This window comes from Scyliorhinus canicula, chromosome 10 (genome assembly GCF_902713615.1).
Source record: "Scyliorhinus canicula chromosome 10, sScyCan1.1, whole genome shotgun sequence".
Classification (NCBI taxonomy): Eukaryota; Metazoa; Chordata; class Chondrichthyes; order Carcharhiniformes; family Scyliorhinidae; genus Scyliorhinus; species Scyliorhinus canicula.
In genome coordinates, this window is record NC_052155.1 from 62,369,705 (window position 1) to 62,382,281 (window position 12,577).

The 12,577-nt window shown below is 42.0% G+C and overlaps 1 protein-coding gene across 2 annotated transcripts in view; it reads right to left on the bottom strand.

The window, feature by feature from the left end:
* Positions 1 to 1,907: 1,907 nt before the first annotated feature.
* lrrc69 (leucine rich repeat containing 69) overlaps positions 1,908 to 12,577 on the bottom strand; it is a 91,626-nt gene continuing 80,956 nt past the window's right edge. For both annotated transcript variants that reach the window (XM_038809066.1, XM_038809065.1), the window contains exons 7-8: positions 4,523 to 4,696; positions 1,908 to 2,691 (exon numbers count right to left, since the gene is read on the bottom strand). In XM_038809066.1, the coding sequence (XP_038664994.1) occupies positions 2,581 to 2,691; positions 4,523 to 4,696 (285 nt within the window). In that variant the 3' untranslated portion in view covers positions 1,908 to 2,580. The remainder of the gene's footprint in view (positions 2,692 to 4,522; positions 4,697 to 12,577) is intronic.

The window sequence follows — 12,577 nt, forward strand, 5'->3', positions numbered from 1 at the left end:
TGACGTCACTTAGGCGCCGCCGTCGTGTCATTCTCGGCGCACCGCATCGACGCAAGCGTCAAAGCCCGGCGGCCAAGAATAACGGAGCGGCGCTCCTAGCCCCCACGGGTGGGGGTGAATAAGGTGTGAGGAACGGCCTCCGAGGCTGTCGTGAAACTCGGCCGAGTTTCACGACGGCCTTCCCGATTCATCGCGGGAGCGGAGAATTCCGCCCCCTGTCTCAGACAATCCATAGTACAAAGAGGAACCAGCTTCAACATCCTGCATCCAGACAAACAATGAGATAGGCAGGAACTGGCTGAGATAAGCAACATGGGAATAGGAAGGAACAGGACATGGCGGATACAAGAATCCAGGAAAATGACAGGTGGCAGGATGGGGTTAAATTATGACCTGATCACACTGTTATCATGCTGTCTAAAATAAAATTAATTGCTCAAGATAAAATTGACAGCTCGAATGATTAGATTGAGTCCAACTTGGGTGGGCTATTGGTTTTTGGAAAATTGTAAAGCTGTTACGCCTGAACCAGTGTAAAGTAGAGGGTTTTGGCATTTATCCAAATTATTGACCCTCGAATATTGACCAAGCTTGGTAAAATAAAGCTGTCTTAACCAGATTGACGTGTCTTTGTGTTGAGCCGAGCTGTAACTATGAAGGAGGAACCCCAAGTAAAAGCCAGCTCAATACTCAATCCTTGAAAACGCACCATTTAAGTTTTGTGAAGAGACTAGAGAAGCTCCTTCAAGCTGAGAAAGTTAAGGAGACATTTAATAAAGCTGTTTAAAATCATAAAAATAAGGAGAACCTGTTTCCAGAGGCAGTACCAATCATAAGACACAGATTCAATGGCTGCCTTTTGTGCAGTATCATTCTTTGGTTAGCTGAATTGTGACTACAGTTTTGTTTGATAAAATATAAACACACAAAAAGTACAGAAAAAATATATTTAATTAATCATGTCCATCTTATCCAGGCACGAGTCAATCATACACACCATTTTCCTCATCCATTAGCCATGTCATCTCCCTGGAAGATTAATGCAAATTCTTATTGATTCCCTCCTTTCTTTACCTTCACATAAAATTGAATTCTTACAAAGAGGGCATGCCAGCCATAGCTGGCCTGTTCTTAGACATCTGTCCATAAGCCCTCGCTTGTCAATGCCACAGTAAACTGAGGAATGCAGGAAACAATCCCGCTTGATGTTCCAATTCCTGAGGAAAAGCATCAAGCATCAATTTTACGCCTAACAAGAGGCATATCTGAGATCAAGGGAAAGGAGAAAGAATAGAAGCTTGGTGAAAACTTTCTCTGAATGAAGAAAATGTTACTTTTTTTTCCTGCTAACTGCCCCACATTCTCTCGGGGTCCAATCCCGGAATAGAATCATAGAATTTACAGTGCAAAAGGAAGCCATTCAGCCCATCGAATCTGCACCGATCCTTGGAAAGAGCACTCTACTTAAGCCCACACTTCCACCATATCTCCGTAACCCCACCTATCCTTTTTGGACACTGTGGGCAATTTAGCATGGCCAATCCACCTAACCCACACATCTTTGGACTGTGGGAGGAAACCGGAGCATCCGGAGGAAACCCATGCAGTCACGGGGAGAACGTGCAGACTCCGCATAGACAGTGGCCCAATCCGGGAATCAAACCTGCGACCCTGGAGCTGTAAAGCAACAGTGCTAACCACTGTGCTACCATGCCGCCCATATGAAATGAAAATGAAATGAAAATCGCTTATTGTCACGAGTAGGCTTCAATGAAGTTACTGTGAAAAGCCCCTAGTCGCCACATTCCGGCGCCTGTCCGGGGAGGATGGTACGGGAATCGAACCGTGCTGCTGGCCTGCTTGGTCTGCTTTAAAAGCCAGCGATTTAGCCCAGTGAGCTAAACCAGCCCCTATACTTGAAGGCTGGCCTTCTTTGTATAAATACAGATATATGCTGGTAAGCTGTTAAGTCCAGCCAACATTTTTTGTTAAAAATTTGAGGATATCTACAACCAATAACCCTTAGATATTTGTAAACACAATGACCTTTGATATTACCTGTGAAGTTATAACACCATAAAAGTGTAGAACAACCCATTTTGTAAGAATTTGGAAAGATATCCAACATGACATGAATCACTGATTTACAATCCATGCAGAATGAATGTATGGCTATCTTAGCATTTGCATCTTGAATTGGAAATGGAGCACAGAGACGAGGCAAGCAAGAAGATAGAAAGCAATTTTCTGTTGTTGGTATAACACAAGTTATTTCAAGCAGGAACTTAAGCACCAGGATGTAAAAACTATATAAGGTCATAAAGGACATCTTCTCCCAGAAGGTGGATCACGAATTCATTAACATTAAAGCTGGAAAAGGAAGAAGAAAAAGAAACAGGCATAAAATGCAGCGTACAGTATTCTCATGCTTGGGGATGTCGAAGATATGTAATCCATAAATAGCCGATACTTTATCATTGCAAACTCTCATTATTTCTTAAATTGCAACCTAAAACGTTATTTGCAGTTCACTGATACGGAATTGGTCTTCAGTTTGTTAATGTTGTCAGGTTATATTGCTCATGGTATTGCTATCCCGTAGAATTTATGTCCTGGTTCATTGAAACATCTGTATGAACAAAGCAAGGCTCGGATGGGTACAACGTGAACAGGACTAATTCTGCTAATTTTCTGAAAGATAAAAAAGAAAATAATCTGTAACACAAAACAATGTGTTATACTTCATTTTCACCTCAAAACAATTTTAACGTTAAATCCCAAGAATAAATTACAGTCGGTACTGAAAATGTTCCCCTGAAGTCATTGAATTATTTTTATGTGAAGTAAAATTTGTCAAATGATTTGCCACTCCGACCATAGAAAGTCCAACTCATGCAATGATGGTATTAATCGCTAAAATAGATTAAAATTGCTCAATTATTACGCTGTTTCAATTTCTCCTCGCCATGTATATTAAAATATACATTTTTTGTAATATCAATAAACTTAAAATAAAACAGTTAAAAATTGAGGAATTGGCAAGAGATCAATTGGACCTGAATTTCTGCAGGCCTTCCATTATGGTCCAAGTTTCAGGATGCAGCTGCTGGTTACCTTTCATGCTGAACACACGTGTTCAGAATCGGGGGATAATACCCACATATATAATATCCACAGCAGTAGGAGCAGATAATGGGTGCTCTGTTTCAATTTCCTTGAGAATTCCAGAAAAGGATCTCTTCCACATCGAAACAATTGTTCAGATAGCCTGTTAACTCCTGTATTCAGAAGGCTGAAAGGAGTTTTTTTTAATCTGCAGAGATTTAAGTCTGCAAAGTTTATAACCTAGGCCTGTTCTCCAGGGTGGGCTCTATTTCAACTGGCCACCACAATTATCTTCATTCAGCATACTGACCAGGAATCAGGACGCTCTAGGCAAGGAAATTTCATTTATGAACTTGGAAATCCTATCTTCCATCTATGCTCCTTTTAGTTTGAGATCCACATTGTGGAGGGAGGTCATTTCATCAAGGGTGGATGGAAACATCCATAGAAAGCCAGGACTCAGGAGAAGCTTGCCAGTACTGAGAAACATTAAGATTAGCTGATTTGAATGACAGTTAGGTGGTGACCAGAATCTGGGATGGGCAGAAGGCAATCAGATGGGGTGGCTGGCAGCAGTGCAACTTACTGCAGAAACAGAAGTCTTCCTGCGGCTATCAACTTCATCGTAAGGCAAGCAAAAAAAAGCCACTGACTTTTTCGGAGGCAACCTACAGTAATTTAAGGACCACTGGATTTGCTGCCAAGAATCTGAGAATACTGATTGCAGCACGTGTGACACGTGTCAGTCTGTCGATTACAATTTTGAAAATAAGGACTTAAAACAGGCACTAGGTTTCCTATTTGCATGTGAAAAGGACCTAAGGACAGCACGGTAGCACAGCTGTTAGCACTGCTTCCCACCCGCCAGGGACCCGGGATCATTTCCAGCCTTAGGCAACTGTCTGTGTGGAGTTTTCACTTTCTCCCTGCGTCTGCGTGGGTTTCCTCCGGATGCTCTGGTTTTCTCTTACTGTTCAAAGATGTGCAGGTTAAGTGGATTGACCATGCTAAATTGTCCCTTAATGCCTAAAGATGTGTAGGTTACATAATGGGGATAGGGTGGGGGAGTGGGCCTAGCTGGAGTGCTCTTTTGGAGGGTCAGTGCCGATTCGATGGGCCGAATGACCTCCTTCTGCACTGTAGGGATTCTATGATGAGGCTGTACATCCAATAATACCTGAGCCCTGGATGCCTAATGCAGGAGGAGCCTTTATCACTGTGGCAGGTGGTGTACTTCCAGTGTAGAATGTGAACACATATCAGCCGTATTAGACATTCAGTTTATTTCTATTGAAATTTTTCTAAGCTTTTTTGTACTATTTTTCAAAAATCAAGATTTGATCTAAATATATACTCATGTATATTTCTAAATTTATATGCATTTATAAAACATAATAGTCAAAACAAAATATTTTACCTTTTTCAGATTCATAAAGCTCACACATTCAAGCCAAGTGTTCAGAAAGCTATGTTTACATACAGCACATAAGCTTGCATGACCCAATATGTTTCTTGCTTCTGGGTAATATTTAAGAGTTTCATTAAATGAATCATCCTTTAACTCATTCATGATATACCTTGCTGTAATTTCCTTCAAATTATAAAAAGAATATACAATTAGGTGAGCAACAGTGGAATTGTTTATTGTCGTTTCACTAAAAAGATCAACATCAGAATACGGTTCAGATTAATTAGGAGAAATTCATTGTGATGACAGTCCTAAATGATTTTGGATAGTACCCAGGTTCAATTACTAATGCATATAAATCAACATTACATAATTGTCCATGATTCATTAATGATTGTAAGCTTTGACAGTCACCAGACTCAAAATGTCAGCTCCCTTCTCAGAGTTATAGAGTCATAGATATTTACAGCATAGAACAGGCCCTTCGGACCAGCTTGTCCATGCCGCCCAGTTTCTATCACTAAATTAGCCCCACTTGCCCACATCCCTCTATACCCACCCTGCCCATGTAACTGTCTGTTTTTTAAGGGAAAAAATTGTACCCGCCTCTACCACTGTCTCTGGCAACTCGTTCACCACCCACTGTGTGAAGAAATCTCCCCTCTGGTCTCTTTTGTATCTCTCCCCTCTCACCTTAAACCTAGGCTCTCCAGTTCTAGACTCCTCTAACTTTGGGAAAAGATGCTATCTACCTCATCTGTGTTCCTCATTATTTTATAGACCTCTATAAGATCACCCCTGAGCCTTCTATGCTCCTGGGAAAAAAATCCCAAACTATCCAGCCTTTCCTTATAACTCAAACCATCAAGTCCTGGTAGCATCCTTGTACATCTCTTCTGCACTCTTTCTAGTTTAACAATATCCTTCCTATAATAGGGTGACCAGAACTGAACACAGTATTCCATGTGTGGTCTTACAAATGTCTTGTACAACTTCAACAAGACGTTCCAACTCCTGTATTCAATATTCTGACTAATGAAAGCTAGCATGCTGAATGCCTTCTTCACCACCCTGACAACCTGTGACTCCACCTTCAAGGAGTTATGAACCTGCACCCCTAGATCTCTTTGTTCTGTAACTCTCCTCAACTCCCTACCATTAACTGAGTATGTCGTGCCCTGATTTGATATACTAAAATGCATCAACTCACATTTATCCAAATTAAACTCCATCTTCCATCCATCGGCCCACTGGGTAAATTAGTCAAGATCCTGTTGCAATCTTAGATAACCTTCCTCACTATCCACTATGCCACCAATCTTGGTGTCATCTGCAAACTTACTAACCATGTTTCCTACATTCTCATCCAAATCATTAATATATATATAACAAATCACAGTGGACCCAGCACCAATCCCTGAGGTACACCGCTGGTCACAGGTCTCCAGTTTGAAAAACAACCCTCCACAACGAACCTTTGGCTTCGGTCTCCAAGCCAATTTTGTATCCAATTGGCTGCCTCACCCTGGATTTCATGAGATTTAATCTTTTGCAACAACCTACCATGCGGTACCTTGTCAAAAGCCTTGCTAAAGTACATGTAGACAATGTCGACTGTACAGCCCTCATCTACCTTCTTGGTTACCACTTAAAATACTCAATCAAATTCATGAGACATGGCTTTCCCCTGACAAAATCATGTTGACTTTCACTAATTAGCCCTTGCCTGTCTAAATGCCTGTAGATCCTGTCCCTCAGAATACCTTCTAAAAATTTACCCACTACAGAAGTAAGGCTAACCGGTCTGTAGTTTCCAGGCTTATCACTACAGCCCTTCTTAAACAAGGGTACAACATTTGCTATCGTCCAATCTTCAGGCACCTCTCGTGTGGCTGTCGATGATTCAAATATCTCAGCTAGGGGGCCGGCAATTCCCTCCCTAGCCTCCCACAACGTCCTGGGATACATTTCATCAGGTCCCTTTTATTTCCCCAATTTCCCTAACATTCGTGCCTTTCTCAACAGTAAATACTGATGAGAAATATTCATTTCGGACTGCTCCCATCCCTTATGGATCGACACATTGATGACCTTGTTTATCCTTAAGAAGCCCTACCCTCTCACGAGTCACCCTTTTACCCTTTATGTATCTGTAAAAGCTCTGTGGATTTTCCTTTGCCTTATCTGCCAAGAGAATCTCGTGTCCCTTTTTGCCCTCCTGATTCTCTCTTAACTCTACTCTGACAAGCCCTAAACCCCTCAAGGGATCCATTTGATCCCAGCTGCCTATGCATGTCATATGTCTTACAGGGTTCCCTCCAGGGGCTGGTTTAGCACACTGGGCTAAATCGCTGGCTTTTAAAGCAGACCAAGGCAAGCCAGCAGCATGGTTCAATTCCCGTACCAGCCTCCCCGAACAGGCGCCGGAATGTGGCGACTAGGGGCTCTTCACAGTAACTTCATTGAAGCCTACTCGTGACAATAAGCGATTTTCATTTCATTTCATTCCTTCTATCAGCCTTAACCTTCACTCTAAGAGGAAAGTGCTCACCCTGAACCCTAGTGAACACCTTTTTGAAAGACTCCCACTTACCAGCTGTCCCCTTGCCTGCAAATAGGCACCTCCAATCAACTTTTGAAAGTTCCCGCCCAGTACCCTCGAAATTGGCCTCTCCACAGATGCTGTCAGACCTGCTGAGATGGTCCAGTATTTTTTGTTTGTTTCAGAATCCAGCATCCACAGTAATTTGCTTTTATTTTAACAATTGTAGTTTGTTAGTTTTAATCAGTGGTTACAATTGGGTGACTGGTATGATAAATTGAATTGCTAGATTAAGAATAAAGCTGTCTGCTGATTTCATCTAATAACACCTTAGCTAAATGCATTGCACGTTTTAATGTTGAGCTTTATAAAGTGGAAGGTCTGTAGTAAGATCTATATTTGCACTGAATCTGCCATCTTAACGAGGGTGGCAGCCGAAGATTGAATGGTCTCACCAGCTCCGGGCTAAGGATGAGAGTGAAATCAACTATCCAAGCCCAATTGCTATCCAGTAATTCTCAAAAAGAAAATGTTCATATGCTGATGTCAGAGTGGAAGGACAGGGTTCGAGTGATGCTGGAAATCTGAAATAATTAGACAGCAAATACTGGAAATTTTCAGGTCAGTAAACATCTGTGCAGAGAGAAAGAGTTAACACATTGCAGATGAGTGACCTTCCCTCAAAACTGGTCCTGACAACCTGTTGAAAGGTCACCAAATGTAAATGGTATCACTATTTCTCTCTCCACCAATGCCTCCATACCTGCTGAGTATTTCCAGCCTTTTCTGTTTTTGTATCAAATGATTATGATTCAGGGCAGCACGGTGGTGCAGTGGTTAGCACTGCTGCCTCATGATGCTGAGGTCCAAGGTTCGATTCCGGCTCTCGGCCACTGTCTGTGTGGAGTGTGCACATTCTCCCCGTGTTTGCGTGGGTTTCGCCCCCACAACCCAAAGATGTGCAGGGTTGTTGAATTGGCCACTCTAAATTGCCCCATAATTGGAAAAAATGAATTGGGTACTCTAAAATTTAAAAAAATATATTATGATTCATTGAGCAATCTTGTGCACCTTTGCCCTTTTTATCAGTGGCATCTTAACGGGAGAATTTTAAAAATAAATTGATCAGATGAGAAGTATCCAATTTAGCAATTACAATATGGAAATAATTCAGATATATACTGCTTTTTGGTAGCTTTAAGTTGGTGCATCTATTTTCAAAAGCCCTATAATGTCTGTGCAATCACAGTTGAATAACAAACATCGCTATTTGAAGGCTAATACACACAATTTATTTTTAAATTTGGCATGTTGTTGGTAACTTTATGAAGAACAAAATAAGAAGGAATAGAGCAAAGAGTGAAACCACATATTGGGCAGAGAAAGAATCATTTTTGATTTGTGGGACATCTGTGGAAGGCAATAATAAAATAACAGATGCTGCACAAATTTCACTGGCAGATGCTTACAATTCCTAACGTTTACTCTTGCCAGCTCACCAGTTGTACAGGAATTCTGCATTTAGGGTGTACATTGGGATTTCAGCAATGAGGCCAGCTGATGCAATATGTTTTCACTCTTCTTATGTCTGTGTTTACTCACAACACCTGCACTTGATTCAAAAACAGCTGATAACACACATAATGCTGCCAGTTATTGGGCTACATGCTGCATTAAAAATACATATGTCATTTGTTCAAGATCTGCTTTTGTTGGTTTACTTCAAATCCACAAAGAAGACCTGGAAGGCCTTTGGCATTATTACAAGTTTCTGCATTCAATAAAATGCTGCAATTTGCATCCAGTTTAAACAAACATCAGGGGAAGGTGGCCATGAGACCAATTTCCATATTGACCTCGACAGATATCCAGATGTGTAGACAACATGGTAAGAAATGATGAGTAGTCATTTTATAAAGACATAAGGGTGTAGAAATTCAAAGACGTTACACCTATTTACAGGCTTAAATTGGGTGCTAAAGCATCCAATATGGCAGGCTGCATTTGTGTACACATTTTGAGTGGGAGGTTTACAGCTCGCTATATTGGGATAGATAAAAGAGGCATCCAGGAGTCACCCCTGAAACAGACAACAGGTCCTTCACATATACAAATAGGGTCACAGAAATCAACAGCAAGAACTCCCTCAACTCACCCAAGAATAAGGAATTTATCATCCTCAGTTCCTGAATTGTTGTCTACACATCTGGATATCTGTCGAGGTCAATATGGAAATTGGTCTCATGGCCACCTTCTCCTGATGTTTGTTCAAACTGGATGCAAATTGCAGCATTTTATTGAATGCAGAAACTTGTAATAATGCCAGAATAAGATTGTTTAATGTCAGTAAAAATGGAAAATTATAATGTCTTTCTTGATACTTGAATTTTCCTGCAGGGTAAAAGAAAACTGTACAGTCTGAAGATTCATCTGTACAGATGATATCTGCATCACTATCCAATCATAAATACTTGAGGGCTTGCAGAGCATCCTGATTCCCTGAGTCCACATATGCTATCAGGTTTCAGGTATGCGATCATGCCTGGTCTCTGAATGGTAGCCCTTGCAAGACACAATTGTGTGCCTTCCACTTGAAAAACTGCCAGGAAAACTCCAGCTAACATAAGATATTGCAGATCTCGAGTACTGAGCAGCTCATGTACAGCGGGTCAATTAGTGGCCAAAGGATGCACTCACCACCCACCTAATGACTTGCTCATTTGCAGGCAAGGGGATAGCTGGTAAGTGGGTGAGTTCCCAAAGATGCAGGGTTAGTAGGAAGCCCTCTTGCATGTAAGGAACTACAGCCTTCTAATGCAGGCAAGAGAGTGAGAGAATACCGCCACCTTGAGACTTGTGGCTGGAGCACGATAAATGTGGGGAAGGGGGGCCTCAGAGTCTTCCTGGAGTACTGGCCTCCAGTCTGATGCTGAGCGACCACAGCTGGCATCTGCTGATGCCAAGAGTCAAATGGAAAAATCCAGTTAGCCTCTGAACCTTGTGCTTAATTGGGCTGTTAATGCATCCAAAGGTAGTAGCCATCTGCCCTGACCTGATCGGCTATCCCCAATCTCTACAGTACGGAAGGAGGCCATTCAGCTCATTGAGTCTTCACCGACCCACAAAAACAATACCCCACCTATGCCCACCCGCCTTATCCCTGTAACCCCACCTAACCGGCATATCTTTGGCATGGTCAATTCACCTAACCAGCAAGTCATTGGACTATGGGGGAAACTGGAGCACCCGGAGGAAACCCGCGAGGACACGGGGAGAATGTACAAACTCCACACAGTCACCCAAGGCCAGGATTGAACCCAGGTCCCTGGTGCTGTGAGGCAGCAGTGCTAACCACTAAGTCACTGTGCTGTTAATAAACTGGCAATCCAGCCAGTGGTGCAAAGTATCATGCCCACCTGCCTTCATTCTCACCCCCATACTGGTGTGAAAATATTGCCCATTGTTACAAGACACAATACCCATTAATCTCTGCAACATGATTTGATAACTCATTAACTTTTCCTCTAACCATTCATGCACAAAAATTATTGTTTTAAGAATGCGCTACAACTTGCATTGACAATTGTAAACCAAGAAAATAAAAAAAACTTGCATTTATATGGGGAGTCCCAGAGTGCTCTGCAGCAGGCAATTTCAAAGTGGGGGTCGCGACCCGTGGGGGTCATGAGCGGGTGTCGGGAGGGTCGTGGAGCCATCCATCACAGCGTTCCCGATCGCGGGAATTCAGGCACAACAGCCGCAGCAGCCGGCTTTCAAAAATGCATGCTGCGAGCGGCTTTAAAAATGACGGCCGAGACCGGCTTTAATAATGTGGGTGCGCTGTGCATGCGTGCCCGCTCATCAGTGTGCATGCCCGGAGCCCAGAGAGAAACAGCACCTCCTTCTGATGTCAGCGGGCTGACCCAGGAGAAGATTCTTTTAAAAATTCAATTCAGTCTTCCTGCATCTGTCTTGAATATGTTTAATGTCTGCAGAACTCTCTTTGATAGTGAATTTTAGAGATTAGAATGTTCACAATACTTTGAGTTAAGTAATTCCTCCTCATCTATGTCTAAAATTGTCGCATTATAATTTGCAGACTATATCCCCAGGCTGTAAACCACCTATCTGAGGAAAACTTACATTCTGCATCTGCTCTGTAGAGTCCAGAGAGAATAATGCCTGTTTCAATGAGGTCATTTCTTATTCTTCGCTACTCTAGACTATAGAATATAAACCCAGGCTCATCTCTCGCATTAAAGGTAAGAAAAAATGGTGGGTCGCGAATGTCGCTGGCGTGGGTCTTGAAGGTCGGCCGGTATGGATCGTGAAGGTTGGCCGGCGTGAGTCACGAATGTCAAGTCGTGGGTCGCGAAGGTCGGCCGGCGTGGGTCGCGAATGTCACGTCGTGGGTCGCGAAGGTTGGCCGGCGTGGGTTGCAAAGATCAGCCGGCTAGATCCCGAAGGATGGCTGGTTGGTAAAAATGGGTCTCGGGCAAAAAGAGGTTGATAGAGGTCTACAAACTTATGAGGGGCATTGAAAGAATGGATAGTCAGAGACTTTTTCCCAGGAAAGAGGGGTCAATTCTAGGGGCCATAGGTTTAAGGTGTGACAGCCAATGAAGTATTTTTGAAATGCAGTCACTGTTGTAATGTTGGAAACTGAGGTCAGATCAGCATAGCAAGATTTCATAAACTGCAATGTGATAATGACCAGATAATCTACTTTTGTGGTGTTGATCAGTCATAATTATTGACTAGGACCCCAGCGATAATCCCTTGCTCGTCTCTGAAACTGTGACATGGCATATTTTATTCCCATCTTGAGAGGGTATACAGGACTCGGTTTTTTGTGCTCAGGTTCCAGAATGGGGCTTGAACCCAGAATCTTCTCACTCTGCCGAGAGTGTTAGCAATTGAGCCATAGGTTACCTAATGCTTGAATGTACATCAACATCCTTTGATACATTACTTCTTCATAACACATAGGTCTCTATTACCCAGTAGTTGCAATGCTTCAAGGTTTTTGTTTCGTGCATAACCTAATATTTAAAAATACACTAGCTGCAATTTAGTTCTCAGTTAATTTATTTCATTGTTTGACTATTGTTATACTCAATAAAATTTTGTTTTTGTAAAATGTTTTGCTGGCAAATATTCCTTAACAGTTGTGGTCAATGATGTAGTGTGTTTACTCTCTTCAACTTCACCCACCACCCAATGTACTCTAATTGTGAAGCTAAATTTACCAGAATCACCAGCTGTTACAAATAAGTACTCTATTATGTGGAATGGTGACAACTGCACACGGTCATATTGCTAAGCTGCATAAGCATTTGGAGTCATGCAATAGCAGTGGCGGTTAGATGCAGTTTATAATTATATTTAAAATTAAAAGTGCTGATAAGGTGAGTCAAACTTACAAATGTATAAATTCATCACATTAAAACACTCAGCATAAAGGACATCCATGCGTAACATTAAGTTTGCCAATTTGGATCAGTGAGAGAACTTTTACAATG